Raw genomic sequence first — 19,011 nt, forward strand, 5'->3', positions numbered from 1 at the left:
ACCTGGCCTACTAGTGAGCATCCCAGGGCAAGTCTGGCCGGGTCTCCATAATGTTCATAGTTACTATACACTTGGCCACAGATGGTGGTCACAGTGCCCAAGACTTTGGCACACTGGCGCCATGCGCCACACTGCTCGTTTTCCTTGTCCAAATCTATGTGTGCTGCTCTCCTATCGGCCTCACTATCCTTTACATCGTGAGTGTGATTGCTCTGGTAGACCACTACCCCATGTACTGAACAGTCCCTTTGTGAGTGAAAAGTTTTGTTTTTTCACGGCTGAGCGTAGCGAAAGAGTGCAAAAAACGTATTTTTCACTCACAAATATTTTCGTGCATTTGCTCTTGTTCTGCGCAACTCCGTTGAACCTGCCATCGTGGTCTTTGTTTTTCCTCGTGGTAGTTGAAGTTGCCCGCCCACCCACCCTGGTTTCATGGGAGTCGTCCGCTGTTCTTCTTGACAATCTATGCCTATGTGTGTGGCTTATGATTATGACATACACCGGTTATTACATACCATTTCTTGCTGTCTCTATTCTTGGGTCTGACTGGCAGCGGGGCAGGAATTAATGAAGTAGAAAGGTTTTTTGGCCGAAAGGCGTGTTTTTCCTCTAGCCCGGTTGAGCGGTCGCGGCTAGGAATGTAGGGAGTCATTGTTTTTCAGGCGCTCCCCTGCTGCCCAGTCACCCATGCTCACCACTGGCCATGCTGTTTCACTTGATTTCACGGCCTTTTCTCCCGCTTGCTGGCGGTTCTTTGATGGATTTAGATGTTTTTCGGCTATTTATCTATTATGTGGCTGCGAGTGTGGGTTTTTTGCTTCTACTCATTTCTGGAAAACCACCACGGTGGTGAGTGTGATTGCTCTGGTAGACCACTACCCCATGTACTGAACAGTCGCTTTGTGAGTGAAAAGTATTAGTTAGTCCCCTTGTTTCGAATTGCGTGCATGGCCCAAAATGACCCAACTCTCACAAGATCAAAGGAGCGCACAAATATTCAACATAGACAAAAACTTCTTCTTGTTCCAACCAAAAACCCAACACAAGAGCTTCCCTGTCCTACAAAAAGTCACAGCAAAAAATGTAAATCAGCTGTTACGCATGCGCTGCCTACAACGGCGGGAAACTGAAAAGAGCAGGCACGTGCATGATATTACAATCACCAATAAAACCGCACAGCAAAGGGGTAGCTACACTTGAGATGAGAACAGGCCAAACATCATGAATGAGAAGCGGGAGTCACTCGGCCACACAGACCAATGAAACACAACAGATAGTCTATACACAACATTCCTCCCCCTTGAGCAAACATGCAAATAGCAGGGGAGCGAAAACTACATACACCCAGAAGAGCAAAAAAAAACAAAAACAACGAAAAACAAAAGGCAAAAACAAGTATATGCCACACCAGCATCTTGCCAGGAAAACAAAAGAGCATAATGTGTACTTCCTCCGATAGAATTAGCTCATCAGTACCGAAACTATCGAAGACATTTGCAACCCACTCGTGCTGTAACACGCATAACATGATTCCTATCACCCATAGCTCTAACAGTACCACACAGCATGAAATATGGCTAGCAGATATTTTATTTCATTATCACTGATCAGCCAACGTCTTCGGTATTAGAATCAGTTACTCAGTACTTAGCTCGGGGCGATGAGTTTCACTTCACAGGTCACGCATCTTCACGACCGACTCCAAGCTGTTAACTCGGTCACTCGACGGCTCCACTTCCAGAGGCACAAGGTAGCGAACATGCCGACGGTAGACTTTTCCCCGGATGTTGACATCCACCACACGTGTCGCTCCGTCCTTGCCTGGGTAGACGGCTTCCACTCTTCCCAATGGCCACTTTGCTCGTGGAAGATGGTCGTCGAGGCATAGCAGAACATCTCCAACCTGAGCTGACCTCTGAGCACGTTGCCACTTGGTAGTCAGGTTCAACCGTGAGACAACCTCTCTCTTCCAGCGCCTCCAAACTACCTTCAGTAAATGCTGGATGATGTCGAAACGCCGATGAGGATGAGCTCGCTCAGCCAACTCTGCCTGTACCTCCAGTGGACTCGTGACTCGAGCGTGTCCCACCAGAAAATGGTGAGGCGTCAATGGCTGAGGGTCCGCGGCATCAGTAGAAACCGCAGTTAGTGGCCTAGAGTTGAGTAACCCTTCCGCCTGAACAAGAGCAGTATGCAGTTCCTCATCGGTAAGATCCGCTTTATACAAGACTGTCTGCAGTACTTGTTTCAATGAGCGAACGACCCGCTCAAACACACCACCAGTGTGAGGCGCCCTCGGGGGGTTAAAAACCCACTGTGTCCCTTGGGCTGCCAACGCTGCTGAGACATCACCAGTACCAAGACTTTGTACAGCTTCACGCAACTCCCGCTCTGTCCCGACGAAATTCGTCCCATTATCTGAGAGGATCATGGTTGGGGTTCCACGGCGCTTGGTGAAGCGTACCAGGGCCATTTTAAAACCGTCCGTGTCTAAGGAGTACACTACCTCGAAATGGCAAGCCCTGGTTTGCAGGCATGTGAAGATCGCTGCATACCGCTTTTCCTGGACACGTCCGCGGCCACGTTTTACGTAAAACGGCCCAGCAAAGTCGACTGCTGTACGTGAGAAGGCGAGTAGCTGACCTTCGGTTCTGAAATTGGGTAGCGGACCCATCGCTGGTGAGTACGGCTTGTTCCACAAACGTTTACAGCCGACACAGGCCTGACGATACCGCTTTACCGTCTGTCTCCCCTTTACGATCCAGAACTTGTCAGCTAGCTTCGATAGCAGGTGGTTGGTACCAATCGAGTGTGAGCATTGCCGATCTTCTTCTGCAATGACCAATTCCGTCACCCGGTGCTTCTGAGGTAATATCAAGGGACACCGAAACTCACTGGCCAGATGATGAGCCGTCCTCAGTCTCCCGCCAACTCGTAACACCGGGACTTCAGCGCTGCTGTCCAGGAACGGCCGCAGCTTGACAAGAGGTGATGAGGATGGTAGTTCCTTGCCGTTCATCAGAGTGTGGTACACGTCTGGGTACTGGTCTCTCTGTGATCGCGCCACCCAATACTGCTCAGCACTGTCAACCTCTGCTGCTGAAAGCTCCGGCACATTAAGAGAAGAACATTGGCTGCCCAAGTCCACTTCAACCACGGGGGCCTCCCCCGTGCTGGTATAAGCTTGTTCTCCAGCGCGGGCTGACCTGAGGCAGTGGATAAACCGGCGACACCAGGCTGTTACACGTAGGAGATGAGGCCACGCAGAGTAGTTCCCGGGGTCCAGTCGAGTCTCAGCAGGATGACACTCAACTGCATGTAGGCTGACCATGGCAGTAGCTACCTTGGATACTTGCATGCATGGAAGGACGGAGGGCACGGCAATCATTTTCTTTGGCCACTGGTCAGCACCGAAGGAGAGGAATCGAGGCCCAGACCACCACGTTCCCCGTTCCACGAGTTGCTGGGCAGAGAGTCCACGAGTAGGAAGATCAGCGGGATTCTCCTTTCCGGGAACATGCTGCCACTGCGCAGGACGCGAAAGACGCTGGATTTCTGAAATGCGGTTGCCGACGTCAACCTTAAACTTTCTACTGAGCGAGCGAACCCAGTAGAGGACGTTCATCGAGTCTGTCCAATAGTTGACGTCATCTGTTCCAACACCAACCGCTCCACTGACGTACTGACCCAGGCGTGCACCGAGTACTGCACCCTGCAGCTCAAGCTGAGGGATCGTTCGCCGCTTGATGGGAGCCGGCCGCGCCTTTGCCATGATCAACGTGACACGTGCTCCGCCATCACTCTCCGCCACTCGCACATAAGCTGCTGCGGCATATGCCAATGCGGAAGCGTCCGTGAACACATGGACGGTGATGTCGTTGACCCAATCATCTCCCTTGAAACAGCGACGGATCTTGAGGTGAGAAAGAGTGTCGAACTCACTAAACCACCGGCTCCATGAAGCAAGATGAGCATCTGGCAGCGTGTCGTCCCAGCCGATTCCAGAGAGACATAACTCTTGGAACATTATCTTGGCCCTTATGGTGAATGGCGACAGCTGACCCCTTGGGTCGAACAATGTTGCCATGCGGCTCAAGACTGACCGCTTCGTAAACACTGTCGGAGATGATCCCTTGTAGTGGAACGTGAAGTAGTCCCCCTTGACCATCCACTTCACACCTAAGGCTTTCTGGGACACCTCAGGATGCGAGGGGCTCTCTGCAATTGACCTGGACTCTGCCGCGGCCCGCTCCTCAGCAGGAATAGACGCCATGACCTCTGGGCTGTTGCTTAGCCACTTACGTAGCGTGAACCCGCCACGCTTCAAGAGGGCCTGAGTCTCCACTCGAGCAAGAATCGCCTGCTGTACGTCACGTAGCGACTTGAGAAGATCATCGACATAGAAGGAGTCCCGCACAATGTCGCTGGCAATAGGATCATACTGGTCTCCAAAGCGCTCGGCAGTAGCTTGCAAGGCTCGTCCAGCTAAATAGGGTGACGCCTTGATCCCGAAGACCAGCCGCATGAATTCGTACGTCTCAACTGTTTCGCCAGGCTGCCATAGGAACCGGTGGTATCTTCGGTCTTCTGGGGAAAGGGACACCTGGAGAAACATCTCCGAAACATCGCCCATCAGTGCGATAGGCTCAAGGCAGAAGCGAATCAGGAGCTTCACGAGGTCGGCCTGCAGTTTCGGTCCAGCCAACATCAAGTCGTTCACAGCAACATTATTTGCTCTGGCGGCAGCATCAAAAACAACGCGGACTTTAGTCGTTGCCTTATCCTCCCGTATAACAGCGAAATGCGGCAGATAACACTGTGATGAGCCGCATTGTTCAACTTCCTCAGTTGTCAGTTTCCGGATGTAGGACTTCTGCAGGTAGTCTTCCAGGACCTTCGCATACCTTGGCAGCATACCTGGCCGTCGCTGCAGCGATCGCATGAGTGCGCGGAGTCGGTTCTCAGCCAGCACCTTGTTGCTCGTGACATCAGGCTGCTTGGCGCCGTCCTTCCAGGGGATTCCGACTTCAAACCGACCGTCCTTGTAGTTCAGGGTTCGCTGAGTTGAAGTCACCGCTTGCTGCTCGTCCGGAGTCAAGTACTGGTCTGACTTTGGTAACATTCCAACCGCTTCAAGATCCCAGAAACGACTCACCAGGTGGTCCAAATTGGTACCAGCAGTGGTCACCGCATGGAACGTCGAATGCGTCGGTGTGGATGGACATAGTACTGGCCCAAAACAGACCCATCCGAGAGGAGTCTTCCGAGCAATAGGGTCACCATCGCCTCCATGACGTTCCTCATCCGCACGGTGAAGCACTGGTGAGTTCAAGCCAATCAGCAAGTCGAGGTGATTGTCTCCTGCTGTCTTGAACGATACGTCACGAAGATGTGCCCAGTTGTCCTGAATCTCCTTCCAGTTCACCAATCGCAGATCCGTCGTTACTCTGGGCAGGACATATGCCTCAAGCTCCGTAGCCTTGTCACCACCATCATGCTGGACCGCTAGCGTCACCACTTGGAGAGTGTCGTTAATTGCGCCACCACCGATAACGCCGACCGACACTTTCTTCCTGCTCCCCCCTAGACGGAGACGCCTAGCCAGACGCTCTGAGACATAGCTGCACGAGGATCCTGAGTCCAGGAGGACGTTGGCTGTAGCCTTCGCTGTACCACCTCTGACTTCTGCCTGCGTGACCATAAAGGATGTTAGCCCAGCATTGGAGTCGTCTGTAGCTGCTGTTGCATGCGCCGTGTTTTCACTCGCAGCCGGACTGGTGGACGCAGCTGCCTTACTGGAGGGCAGTGATGGCTTTGACTCGTGCAGAAGCGAGTGGTGCTTGCCACGGCAGTGAGGGCAACCGGAAGCAGCATTGCAGTCACGCGCCCAGTGACCTTCTCTTAGGCAGCAGAGACACAAATTCAGTAGACGAACCAGCTCGTTACGTCTCGACGTTGAGAGTGCCTTGAACTCATTGCAGTTAGCGAGCTGATGCGGACCACTACACTTGCGGCACCTCTGTCGTGCTTGCTGCTGTGTCTTTGAGTGGCCAGACGTCTTGATCGGAGCTTCTTGAGGCCTTTTTGGCGCCGTAGCTTCAGTGCCTATGAAAGACCGTTGCTGCACGGGGCGCTGAACAGCTTCATGATGCCTTTTTCCATGGGAGGGTTGACGGTCTGGCTGCTCGGTACGGTCATTGGCATACTTTGCCGTCTTCACCTTTTCTAGTAGCCAGGTGGCAAACACCTTGATGTCGGTGTTACCGTCTCCGTGCCTCTCAAAATACCTGATGAGCGTTGTCCTCGGCACCTTTTCGGTAGCAATGATGCACAGCTCAGGGCCCGGTTCAGAGCCGCACAGCTTCATGTTGGCGATTAGGCTGCGTAGCTTGACCGCATACTGCTGCAGACCCTCCACGTCCCTTTCGTTAGTGACTCGGGGATGGTTGAGCAGATCTCGGATTTGTTGCTCCAAGTGTCGATCTGTGCCACCAAACCAAGACTCCAGCTCCGCCCACGCGGCGTCATATGCTCCGGGGCCGTCCAGAAGGTCTTCAATGAGGATAGCGGCTTCTCCGCCAGCAACGGCCTCGCGAAGGCGAGCCATTTGGTACTCCTCAGGCAAAGATGAGTCGGCTACTTGCAAGAACCTCTGCCGCCATTGGATGTAATCGCGCCCTTTTCCACTGAACTTCGGCACTTCTATTGGCTTCAACCAAGAATGCCCATATGGACTGATGTGTGGAGCAGCAGGCTGTGCATACTGAGTCTGATATTGACTGTGAGCACTAGGCGCGGCTGCCTGTGCAGAAGGCCGGTAAGCTCTTGGTGCAACACTGCGTCTTGGAGATGGAAATGCAGTCTTAGCTGCGTGAGCTGAGGGTAGTGGTGGAAGAACTGAAGATGAAAATGCAGTAACAGGCTTGGCGTGAGGACGTTGCTGTACAGAAGGCATTGCTCTCGCTCTGAATGCTCCACCACCCTGCCCTTGAGTTTGACTGGGTGCTCCACTCACAACTCTGTTCACTGCGACTCCAGGTGTACCAGTACCACTACCTGCACTAGCAACGTAGGCAGCACTAGACACTTGAGTAGCGGAGTGTTGATGATGTTGAGGCTGTCCCACAAGCACACTACTCTGAGTAACACTAGCAGTTGTGAATGTAGCTGCATGCACAGCGTGACCTGGAGGTTGCAACGAGGATCGAGTTCCAGAGCTAGTATCAGCGCTGCTGCCCCTGCCTTGCATTCCTGGACTGCCTCTAAGTGCTAGTGCACCTCTGGCCCTAAGCCTGCTATCAGGGTAATCACCCACTGTCCCATCATCTTGAGCAGCTCCATGAATGGCATGATCCCTTTGATCAGCAGCAGCGGCAGCAGGCGTTTGCCAGGGAACAGCAGTGCTGCATCCGTCAGTGACGCCACTGTGATACATACCAGTACTATACATAGTCACTACTGATGCATCATCATCACTACAAGCTCTCAGGCTGGAACTGACACCAGGGTCTCCAGAAAACTCCGTTCCTCCGTCATCAGCACTACGTGGCGCGCTGTGGGCAAAATCTTCGCCCTCTAGCTCTTCCTCTAGAGGCTGCGCTGACAAGTCACCATCGCCACTGGGCTGACTGGCTGACTCCAAAACTCCTGACTCAAGGAGCGAACTAACTTCTGCCAGCGGAGAACAATCCTCGTTCAACTTCTCAAACCACTTTTCCAACTTCTCCAATCCTTCAAAATCTGCATCGTCTCGCAATTGATTCCTGTGGTCCTCGACCACTTCTTCGATTTGTTTTACTATTCCTTCGGCGTCAGCCAGGTACTTTCTGAGGTACCTCGCACTCGGCGACGACTTCCCATACTCCGTGTTCAATACCTTCAGCAGGTTGGTCAGTCTTCTCCGCAGGGAGGCACGAAACTTTACATAGTCGTAAGTCACACTTTGGGCTGGAGGTGCCTGCGAGCTGGTCTCCGGAGCGTCAGCTTCGGTGTCCTGCCCATGCTCGCGAGACAGCTCTCCACTCCCCGCGACAGTAGTGGTTTCTTCGTCGTCCATGTCTTCAAAATGCACGCATCCCGTCGGAGGTGCCAGTAATGTTTCGAATTGCGTGCATGGCCCAAAATGACCCAACTCTCACAAGATCAAAGGAGCGCACAAATATTCAACATAGACAAAAACTTCTTCTTGTTCCAACCAAAAACCCAACACAAGAGCTTCCCTGTCCTACAAAAAGTCACAGCAAAAAATGTAAATCAGCTGTTACGCATGCGCTGCCTACAACGGCGGGAAACTGAAAAGAGCAGGCACGTGCATGATATTACAATCACCAATAAAACCGCACAGCAAAGGGGTAGCTACACTTGAGATGAGAACAGGCCAAACATCATGAATGAGAAGCGGGAGTCACTCGGCCACACAGACCAATGAAACACAACAGATAGTCTATAGGGCAGCTCAAAGCCTATATATAGGCTTTGGTTTTTGTTGGTATTTTAAGAGTTTTTTTTATGATAAAAATGTTATGTACAGCTGTTATTTACAGGTATAATATGTACAAATGCTTCACTGCTGGATAGCTGAGCAGCAAACCTCATCACTTGTGCCATTCCTCAAAGCAATCAGAGTGAAGGCCGACATTACATGTGCCACACTCGTAATTGGTGCGTGAGCGCTTGCCATTGGCTTTGCACCTCACGCAATCACGCTGGGGGTTCTTTGCACTGCTCCCTTGAATTGCCCGGATCATGTGAGAACCAATAAGGCGACTCTCTGGCTTGTCCATGGCGGCGTCCGCTGACCGGCGCCGCTTTGCCCCGCTGCTGCTGCTGCTTCTTTCCTTTCCATGCGGTGTGCTGAGAAGCGATTCTGCAAGGTCGGCCATGAACTCGAGATGGGTCATGGGAGATGCTGCCTGTGCCTTCATGCCTTCTTTGTGTAAGAGGTAGGCATTGGTGGCAGCAGTATCCACGATCCAGTAAAAAATAGCATGCCACCATTTCATACATTTGAGACTGCAACTGTAATAGCCACGGAGCTGATCAGCGACATCGACGCCATCCATGAAGCAGTTGTAATCATGAATGACGTTGAGTCGTGTCAGCTCCACATCCACTGTGTGCGGAAGATGAGTCTCCGGGTTTACCTGACAACGAGGTCGGGTGAAGGTGACCACCTCGAGGTCATGGTGAGCAGTGGTCATCATCGGTACAGGCTTTGCATCATAGTAGGTAAGTGCCACCACATTTCGCCTAGATGCCCATTTAACAGTGCCGTGAGCCTGTCGTGCAGCTTGACCTGTTAGCGCCTTTTGCTTGACACAGTTTGGTATGCGATCAGCACGAGCTGTGCACGTGTACAGGTGGCCGAAAGCAAGAAGTTTCTCAGCAAGGAGAGCACTGGAGTACAGGTTGTCGACAAAAACGTGAAACCCCTTGCCGGGTAGCTGCTTCATCAGCTGGAACACGGCATTGAAGGTCTTGCTCAGGCCAACCTCCACAGCACCTGGTTGGTCAAAAGTAAACCGAAAAGACCAGGTGTAGCCAGTGTCAGCATCGCATAGTGCGTAGATTAAAAATCCATCGCCGGCTCGTTTGTATTTAATTCGCGATTTGTATGCGCATCTCCCACTGAAGGACACATCCATCTCGTCCATGCTAACCTGTTTACTGGGGGAGAAAAGCTCCTGGGAATGCTTCAGCAGTCCATCCAGCCAAGGGCGAACCTTGTACAGGGGGTCAAAATGCGGTGTGCCTCTTTTTGGCTCGGCAGCTGTGTTTGCCAGGTGAAGATATCGCTTAATCTGCTCAAAACGACGGAGGCTCATGGCACTCTTAACGGCATCAAGGCCAAACAACTTCTTAGAGGACCAATAGAGAGGCATGCTGGGGTATGGATGCAAGGAGTTGGTAAAAAGGATTCCCAGCCACACTCTCAGCTCTGCAGGGGTGATATTTGACCACTCTCTGGCATGAGCAGCCCCCTCAAGGCATACATCAGCAGCTCGTTGGTAAAAATACAAATTTGTTTGAGCACACGCTACCGTCAGCATTTCGTCCGTGATGTACAACAAGAATAGGTTCAACGGTGAACTGACTTGCTCAGGAGACAGCTCCACTCGCAGGCCTGGGGTACCTGTGAACTCAGGCAAGTCGTTCGATGGCATCGTTTCACTCCATCCAATGTCAATTGCATGTTCCCGTCTACTAGTATTATCTGTTCGGCTTGCTCCAGTAGCATCGTTGTTAGTTGCTGGAGGAGGTGGAACAGATTCTAGTGGACTCGCCGGCAGCTCATCATCGCTCTCTGCTTCAACACCCGGCGCAAACTCTACATCACTACTGCTCCCAGTGGCTTCAGCAGCCCCAACCTCCATCCTCAAACCAAAGCCTATAAATAGGCTCGAACAATTTACACAATATCCGCCAACTGAATACCTCAACCTGACAAAACTACAACTTCCTTCTTCAAAATTTTTTTTGCCAACACTGCCTGATATCGCCTGGAATCGCTTGGACGCCATTTTGGCCTTGTGCAGTTGTTTCCGTGGTAACAGGGAACAGGCAATCTACGCGCATCAGCTCCAAAGCCTATATATAGGCTTTGCCAGACCAAGAGATGTATGTGTGTATGTATGTGTGTATGTATGTGTGTATGTATGTGTGTATGTATGTGTGTATGTATGTGTGTCTGTATGTGTGTATGTATGTATGTATGTATGTACAGTAAAACCTGTGACTACCGACCACCCCTTGGTGCCAGCAAAAGCGGCCTTTAGTAGCAGGTGGTCTTTAGTTAGAGTTTGCACCGTGCGACCATAATTATATGAATCCCATTATATGATATGTATATCAAAATGCAGCTAATAGTACAATTCCCCAAGACTTGCGCAATGCCATTCTTATTTCAGGTCAAACAACACTTGGAGAGAAAGACGGAGAGATGGAGAGAGACAGAGAGAGAGAGAGATTATTATTTTTTGCGGACATCAAATTCAGCTCCTACTTCTGAAGCCAGGAGTCAAACGTTCCCTGTGGAAGTTTCGTTTTGCGCAGGGCTTCAAATTTGTTCATGCGATCAATCGTACCGACTGTCCTTGTTGCGACTTCTCGATTGTTTGAACGCGATCCTTCAGCATCAGGACCTTGTGGTGCTGCTTTGTTTCTGGATTCCTTGATGCCATCGTCGATTCGTGTGTATTACTGGGGTGACAGAGCCGCTTAGTCTTCGTTTCTCCTCCGAGTAGTAACATCAATCAGAGAGCGCTTTCGATGCGCTCTCCAAGACGTTTCCTATCAAGTTTATTCTAGACAGCGCTTGAAATTCTGACAGGTGTAGTGCAGTCCACACCGACTCCACAGTCAAAATGACCTGCGTTCATTTCTTCAGTTGTAGTATCGAAAGATTCCTTTCAAGACCACGGAAAATCATCCAAATTTCAAGAAGGAGCTTCGGGCAAAATTTGATTTCCTACAGCGCGGTCGTAGTTACGGGTCAAAAATAATCTTTGGGACAAGAAAAGGCGGTCGCTGGTCGCGTTCAGCAGGTAGTCGCTAGTCACAGTGCATTTTGAATGTGAGACCGTCCGTGCCTGGCGAAGTGGTCGGTAGTACCAGGCTGGTCGCTAGTCACGGTGGTCTTTAGTTACAAGTTTTACTGTACTGTAAAAGCCATTATTCTAACGAGGCGCATATATAACGATTTCCCAAAATTGACTGGTTTACGTGTACCAAAGGTAACGATTCTCACTCATTCTCAACGCTCACTAGCAACAGTATATGTATCGATTTCTGTATAACGGATTCTATTTTAACGACAGATTTCTCTTCGTTAACTCGTTAGAGTTAGCACTTCGTTATATATATATGGCTTTTACAGTAATACAATTCCCCAGGACTTGCGCAATGTCATTCTTATTTCAGGTCAAACAACACTTGGAGAGAAAGACGGAGAGATGGAGAGAGACAGAGAGAGAGATTAATTTTTTGCAGACTTCAAATTCAGCTGCTACTTCTGAAGCCAGGAGTCAAACGTTCCCTGGGGAAGTTTCGTTTTGTGCTGGGCTTCAAATTTGTTCATGCGATCAATCGTACCGACTGTCCTTGTTGTGACTTCTCGATTGTTTGAACGCGATCCTTCAGCATCAGGACCTTGTGGTGCTGCTATTGTTTCTGGATTCCTTGATGCCATCGTCGATCCGTCTGTATGACTGGGGTGACAGAGCCGCCCGGTCTTCGTTTCTCCTCCGAGTAGTAACATCAATCAGAGAGCGCTTTCGATGCGCTCTCCAAGACGTTTCCTATCATGTTTATTTTTGACAGCGCTTGAAATTTTGACAGGTGTAGTGCAGTCCACACCGACTCCACAGCCAAAATTACCTGCGTTCATTTGTTCAGCTGTAGTATCGAAAGATTCCTTTCAGGACCATGGAAAATCAGCAAAATTTCAAGAAGGAGCTTCGAGCAACATTTGATTTCCTACATCGCGGTCGCTAGTTACGGGTCAAAAATTGTCTTTGGGACAGGAAAAGGCGGTCGCTGGTCGCGTTCAGCAGGTAGTCGCTAGTCACAGTGCATTTTGAATGCGAGACCTTCCGTGCCTGGCGAAGTGGTCGGTAGTACCAGGCTGGTCACTAGTCACGGTGGTCTTTAGTTACAGGTTTTACTGTATGTATGTATGTGTGTTGATGTATGTGTGTGTGTATGTATGTGTGTGTGTATGTATGCACCAGTGGGTGACAAAAGACATCAGAAAGATGCAGTGGAGCAGAAGTAAAACTTGAAGGAGACAAAAGCAAGAACTGTATGTGAAAAAGGGCAGGTTATTCAAAATTTCGTGAGGAGCCACAAGTGGAATGTTACAAAAACAACCACCGATTGTATGGGATATGTCATGTCATTTGTGTCAGTGAATATAACCTATGAAAAGAATTATGCTGCAAGATAATCACGAGGCGCTATTATTGACCACGCAACCGTCAAACTACTTCAATTAGCATACGGCTGTATATTGTGGGACCATACCCTTTCAACTTCCAGCACGTAAGTTGCAGCCTCAGCGGCCTCATCATCAGGAGTACTGGCCGGCCACGTGGATTCCGGATTGCCCTTGGTCAATTCGACCGCTGCACATCAACGCCAAAACAGCATACGAGCACCACTGCCGTGAAGAGAACTATCACAAAACACCAACGACGTCTGGCTCACAATCACTTACTCCAAAATAGTGACTCAGACATTATGCTTTTTCTAGCTGGAATCTTCAACTCAGCGTTCACCCAAAAAAAGAACAACTGCGAAGATCCAGCTGCAAGACCGCCGTTTTTCTTGCCCAATCAAGTCTCCGCAAAATAATGCTCTCCACATAAGTGCATGCACGTGCACGCAGGGAAACTTCGCCATATTTACTATGTCAACGAATGAAATTGGTTGCCTAGCAGCAATGAAGTGCGTGTGCGTGTGCGCGTGGGTACTCGTATGATCGTAGTGTGTAACATGCCCACGGTGTAGTATAAGTATGTTTGTACATGTAGTAACTGTAACTTTTACTTAGTTACAGTCAGTAGAGTAAAAGCCTAGCAAGCAGGGTTACAAGCAGGGAGTAGTACAATACAATTACACAAGTGTAGTTACATGCCGTCATGCGCCCACGTAACATGGCGACTTCTTCAACGGTAGATCTACGCCACCCTCTCACAGTCTCAACGAACCGCACCAAAGGCTGTCATCGACAACCCACGGCCATGTCGAGGTAGTACTACATTGATTGATTTTATTTAAGGATTGCCCAAAGCCAAAGGCCGCAGAGCTAGAGGCCTATCGAGGGTCTCTCCTGTGTACTGTGTAAGTACAATCATGTAGTAGCAAGAGTCCATAAACGTTTATGCACTCTTGGTAGTAGTAGTAGAATTTACTGAGGCAATGCCCACGAAGTTAGTAAGGGTGCGTTCTTATGCCTGTACTGTATTCTCTAGCTTCTCGGAGAAGAAGAAAAGAGAGCGGATAGTATTATTTTGATAGATCTACGTCTCGAAGAATTCAGAGATACATGTATTTTGCACATCTAGCTGAAGCAATACAGTGAAGCGCCAAATGGGCCGCGATCTTGAGTGCCACGAATATCGAATGTAGTACGCATTGTGCGTATGCGAAACGGGAAATGCGTACACTCAGGATCAACACGTGGCTTTTAGCCGTAGTTCGCATGCGCTGAATCCCAAACCGCGGGAATCTCAATAAGTAAGTCAAGAGTACAACAGGTTTATGTACGAGCGTACTCTTGAGTCTTGGTTTCAACCACCTGCACCTCCCATACCAGGCCAAGCTTGAGAGCTTGGACTTGTTGGAGAGCTTTGGGTAGTTTGGAGAGCGTCCTAAAAGGAGAGGATAAGAACAACTCTCGAACTTTTCGGAGAGTCTCCAATTACTTTTCCGAGAGCGCACCCTATACCCTAGTTTGGTGGATCCCGAACAGATACGCATGCTCCACGGAACGTGCCGGAAGCCATGCGTTGGAGGACGTGGTTAGCCGACAGGATCTCATATCATGACATGAGTGAAGACTTCTGACTGTCTGTCTGACCTTCTAAAAAAAACCTATGAGTATGACTGTGTAGATCGACACACGTCTAGTAGAGGGGACGGTTTCAAATAGGACACCGGTTGCAAACCGGAACGGACTCAATATTCACTTTCTCTCTTGGTATTTTGATTAGAAAACATGTCACAGTGAGACTACGATGTGTTATACTCCGAGCCAAAATTTCATGGCTCTGCGATGACCAGAAGCGCCATATCAAGCAGGTGAGTTTTTGACGTGTTGCTTCGCACTGCGACTTGAGTTTTACGACTTTCGAAAAATCAACTTCTTGTCGCAGGTAAACAGCGGCTCGCCTCTCGCCAATAAAGCACCGCATACCAATCAAAACTAATGGAAGCACACACAAGGCTTATTGTTACTCTGTACTGGCCGTCGTGGAGCGATAGCAATTACCTAATTTCAGACCCAGAGTGAATTTGACATGCACTCTAAAACGTGTCCGGTTTGGAGCCACCTCTGATTTGAACTTTTTTGAAGCGAAAAATTGGGCAACTTGGAGGCAATGGGTCAACACAAAGGAGTGGCTCAGTTCCATTGACTCTGGCCCCAGAGCAAACTTCAACATGCCAGTTTCCTTCCACAAACATATTTCGAGTGAAAAATCAACGCTGATGATCGGTTTGGGTCTATACAAAATTAATAATTAATTATTATTTGGCTGTCAAAACGTCCCGGTACCGCGGTATCGAGCCGTCCCCTCTACTGTGCTGAGCCTGTTGTACAATCATGTAGATCTATGACACGTGTACAAACTGTCAGTCATGACTCATGTGACATGTCATCAAGAGTACATAACGTGTGATGTCACAGTCCGTGCGCCAAATTCAAAAAAGTCGTCTAGAAGTTGCACTTTTATTTGCAACCGCGGGAAATTTGAGAGGTCTGGAGAAGAAAATTCTCAATGGGACTCAAAATTGACAAACAAGACGACGACCAGCGCTCGAGCATAGTACCTTTTCGCCATTCCTTCGTGCATGATACCTATTCTAATTGATAAACACTACCCTCATGTTTCGTTTCATGCGCAACGGACGAAGCGAAGTGTCTTTTTTCGTCCACGAAAGAAAGGTAAGGAAATTGTCGTCTTCGCGACACCCTTCGGATTATTTAGTGGGGCATTGTGGGCCAAGGATATTTTTTCTTTTTCTTTACAACTGTCCCCAGGTACTGAGACGGCGCTGATATCCTAGGAGTTCTGTTAGTGCAAAATGCCAGGTTACTGACTTATGGCGAGGTTTGTCCACCCAAAAATATGGGAGATTTCTTGGATAACATACACACATAATACAGTGAATGGTATTGCAGTGGGCATCCAAAACGGTTGAACCAAACAAATATGGTATGATACCTAGAGGCTAGGCACACAAAAATCACTCAGGAATTGGACGCAAGTCCCGGGACCTTGGTGCGTCATTACACCCGGACATTGAATGTTTGCCGGCACACGGCTTTTGCTCCACCACTTCATACAAGTTTACGCACTCACTCAATTCGAAAGACTGGAACGAGACCAAACCGAATGTGACAACTAAGAGCGAGTTGTGCATTTGTTGGAACAACGTTCGGGCATTGCGAGAAGGATATCAGCAGGGTCCAACAATGGCAGCAACAGCACCAGGTGATGATGGAGTACCAAGGAGCTTGTATCATGCACATTACAGTGAGCAACAAGAGAAACTGTACTGTGGTACGTGAAATCAGAGCCTGGGCAGGATGATCGACACTGTACACTGTGCTACAGCGCCTCAATTGTGCGAGAGAAAACAAACAGACCAGCAAGCACAGATCATGAACTGGTACACAACATTGACAAAGCACAAACCGCACAGCAAAGTTACAGGGCATAGCCGAGCGTTTTGTTGCCAATTAATTGCTTGAGAAGGGAGCAGTATTCCTTGTAACATTGCATGGAGTAAACGAGAACGCAGAGTCAGAACCAGGCGTAACAAGGCAAGACGGCTACTGTACAGGGGCAGGCTTGACGATCACTTGCATACTCGCAATTTTGGTACAACCAGGAAATTAGGCATCACGTCATACCGAAGTGGCTTCAACACGCTACATTGCATTCATAGCTGTACGGTGAACCTGTTACACGAGCTTCTGTGAAACAGACAGCATGCCAATGACCTGCAAGCACCAACAAACGCAGCCGGTAAAACAAACGCTACATAACTGCCCAACATAAACTTGTACATGCTGATGAGAAGCAAGAATGTGCTTGATGTTGGAAGTTATGCTCGCATATTCAAAAACATGCATGGAAAAACATCAATGACATTGTTCACGAATACAACAGAAACATCATACAGGGAGAGTAAGTAATCCTTCCTCCGTTTTGTATACGCGCACGCGCGCGCGCGTGTGGTAGATAAATCCGTTTGGCATGACTTTCGATCGAGGTTGCGTTCACCGTAGAGATAGGTGAACTCGAAGCCAACACCTCTCACTTTCGCTCTACTGCCCCTTTGGGGCCGATGCGATCCTTGTGCTAAGTTGTGGTAGTGGCTCAACAGAACAGGACAGGTGTGTGTGTGTGTGCACACGCGCGCGTGCGCGCATGTGTGTGTGTGTGTGCGTGCGTGTGTGTGTATGCGTAAGTGTGGTTTCTGAACTTTTCTCACAATCGTATAAGTTTCAAATTGTCGTGAAAACCCAGCTACACTGTGACCGGTACAATCGCATGTCGTTTACTAGTATCTGGCGGTCAGTCACATGGCATGTCGGGTATCCAACAGCACCGCACTGACAGCTTATAGACCTTATATTTAGTATTTATAGTCCTACTTCAAGTAAATGTAGACAGTCAGCATCATGAAAGTTGCCATTACGTAGAGTTAAATACAAGCCAGTCTCTAGAGATGAGCACGGCTGTCTCAGGGTAATACTAGTGATAAATACAGGTACTTCGAAGTACTGTCTTTTTTATCTGTTAAGTTAACACAAGATGGCTTTGTAGCTTCAGTCGTCCAGAATATTCATTTTATTCCGCGGTTGCCGCATAATCACCACGCAACTGTACTTGTGCAAATCTCCAAACGCTACGTAATTGGCCGACATTTACTTGTCCACGGTGATGAGAAGCACGGCTCTCCTAATTTTTAAATCATGAAAGGATTACATATGCAGGTACATGCATACAATGTGCACTATCCTGAAGTCGTGCGCAAATATTCAAAATCATTCACCGAACACAGAGAGGCGCACATACCGTAAAGTACCGCGAGAGCGCCCCACCTTGATTTTGCTGCGACAGATTTATATAATACAGCCAGGGAAAGGAAAATCGTGTGGCAGAGTGCAACGAAGTTCGTACGGTGTGAGCAACTTAGTGTACTAAGGTCACACTAAGCAGGTTTTTGTGTGGAGCTCGTGTCCGCTCGAAGGCACAGATTGTCTGCAGAACGTGCAATATGTGTACAAAGTTCGTGTCGTATAACCTACAGACCGGAGACCACCCCCACAATACGACCCCGAAAGGACGAGATGGTGGGGCGCTCTGGCGGTACTTTACGGTACATGTAAATACGAAGGAACCACATGCGCAGCAAGGAGATTAGTCATTACTTTACTTATGAGTTGATGGATAGAAGTTTCCTTTCAGCTGACCATTACCACTCATGAAAGCAATAGTGAGTGCTGTTGTTCTGATTCACAGGTATATATTCGGCACTTAGCGCAATGTGTTTTCGAAGCTAGGCACACGATTTGCATGAGGAAATCATGCAAAGATGTGGCATAAGGCCCTACAAACATGACCTAGGTAAAGGGATGCTATTATTTGCATTTGCAGTACTTTGCCATAGGATAATTTGTGTATGATTGTGTTGATCAATTTCACATAATTTCACGACAGGTCATAGTTTATTTAGTGGGGTGTTGTGGGCCAAGGATCTACGACCATGTCTTTTGCATTTCGAACAAGTAGACACTTTCAACAATTCATACAAAAAATGCCTTCAGTGCAAAACATACCGTTCGGACACACCAGGCAGTCCTTTCCAGCCTTGATTTTCAAGTGCAGACGTATCCACGATGACCTTCGAGTGAACTGCGGCTTGGAACACTTTGAATACGAACCACACACTCAAACTAACTAGACCACCGCATAGCTAGTGTATTCACGGAGCCAAAGAAGTCTCCTTCTGCCCCCACAGGGTCTTGGTTAGTTCTCTAGAAGGGACGAGAGCCATACCTAAATTCAATAAATTCTCCAATTCCAAAAGCCTCAAATGAAGGCGTCTTGGTGACTTCGTTTCCCGCGGTTGCAAATAAAATCAGCCCTTGAGTACCCCTTGGCGCACGGACTGGTCATGAGTACATATGCAGATCTAGTAATTAATATTTAAAAAAAATGCATTGTCGCGTATGTCATGTCTGCACCGGCACCATACCCATGATACCAGCTGCCAGGT

At 48.9% G+C, this 19,011-nt stretch overlaps 2 protein-coding genes and 1 long non-coding RNA gene across 3 annotated transcripts; all 3 read right to left on the reverse strand.

Moving 5' to 3' along the window:
- Positions 1-1,672: 1,672 nt before the first annotated feature.
- LOC135813441 (uncharacterized) lies at positions 1,673-8,056 on the reverse strand. The gene has a single exon (XM_065326537.1). The coding sequence runs from the start codon at positions 8,054-8,056 to the stop codon at positions 1,673-1,675; it is 6,384 nt and encodes a 2,127-aa protein (XP_065182609.1).
- Positions 8,057-8,594: 538 nt separating this feature from the next.
- LOC135813442 (piggyBac transposable element-derived protein 3-like) lies at positions 8,595-9,200 on the reverse strand. Its single transcript, XM_065326538.1, has one exon. The coding sequence runs from the start codon at positions 9,198-9,200 to the stop codon at positions 8,595-8,597; it is 606 nt and encodes a 201-aa protein (XP_065182610.1).
- Positions 9,201-16,022: 6,822 nt separating this feature from the next.
- On the reverse strand, positions 16,023-18,902 carry LOC135814841 (uncharacterized). Its single transcript, XR_010553226.1, has 2 exons — positions 18,572-18,902; positions 16,023-16,726 (listed from the first exon to the last, which is right to left on the reverse strand). It is a non-coding gene; the product is annotated as an uncharacterized LOC135814841 (long non-coding RNA).
- Between the last annotated feature and the right edge of the window lie 109 nt (positions 18,903-19,011).

Source organism: Sycon ciliatum, chromosome 4 (genome assembly GCF_964019385.1).
Source record: "Sycon ciliatum chromosome 4, ocSycCili1.1, whole genome shotgun sequence".
NCBI classification, from domain to species: Eukaryota; Metazoa; Porifera; class Calcarea; order Leucosolenida; family Sycettidae; genus Sycon; species Sycon ciliatum.

Bases quoted from the DNA above. Each gene is read 5' to 3' on its own strand.
- LOC135813441 (XM_065326537.1), bottom strand. From the start codon at position 8,056: ATGGACGACGAAGAAACCACTACTGTCGCGGGGAGTGGAGAGCTGTCT.
- LOC135813442 (XM_065326538.1), bottom strand. From the start codon at position 9,200: ATGACCACTGCTCACCATGACCTCGAGGTGGTCACCTTCACCCGACCT.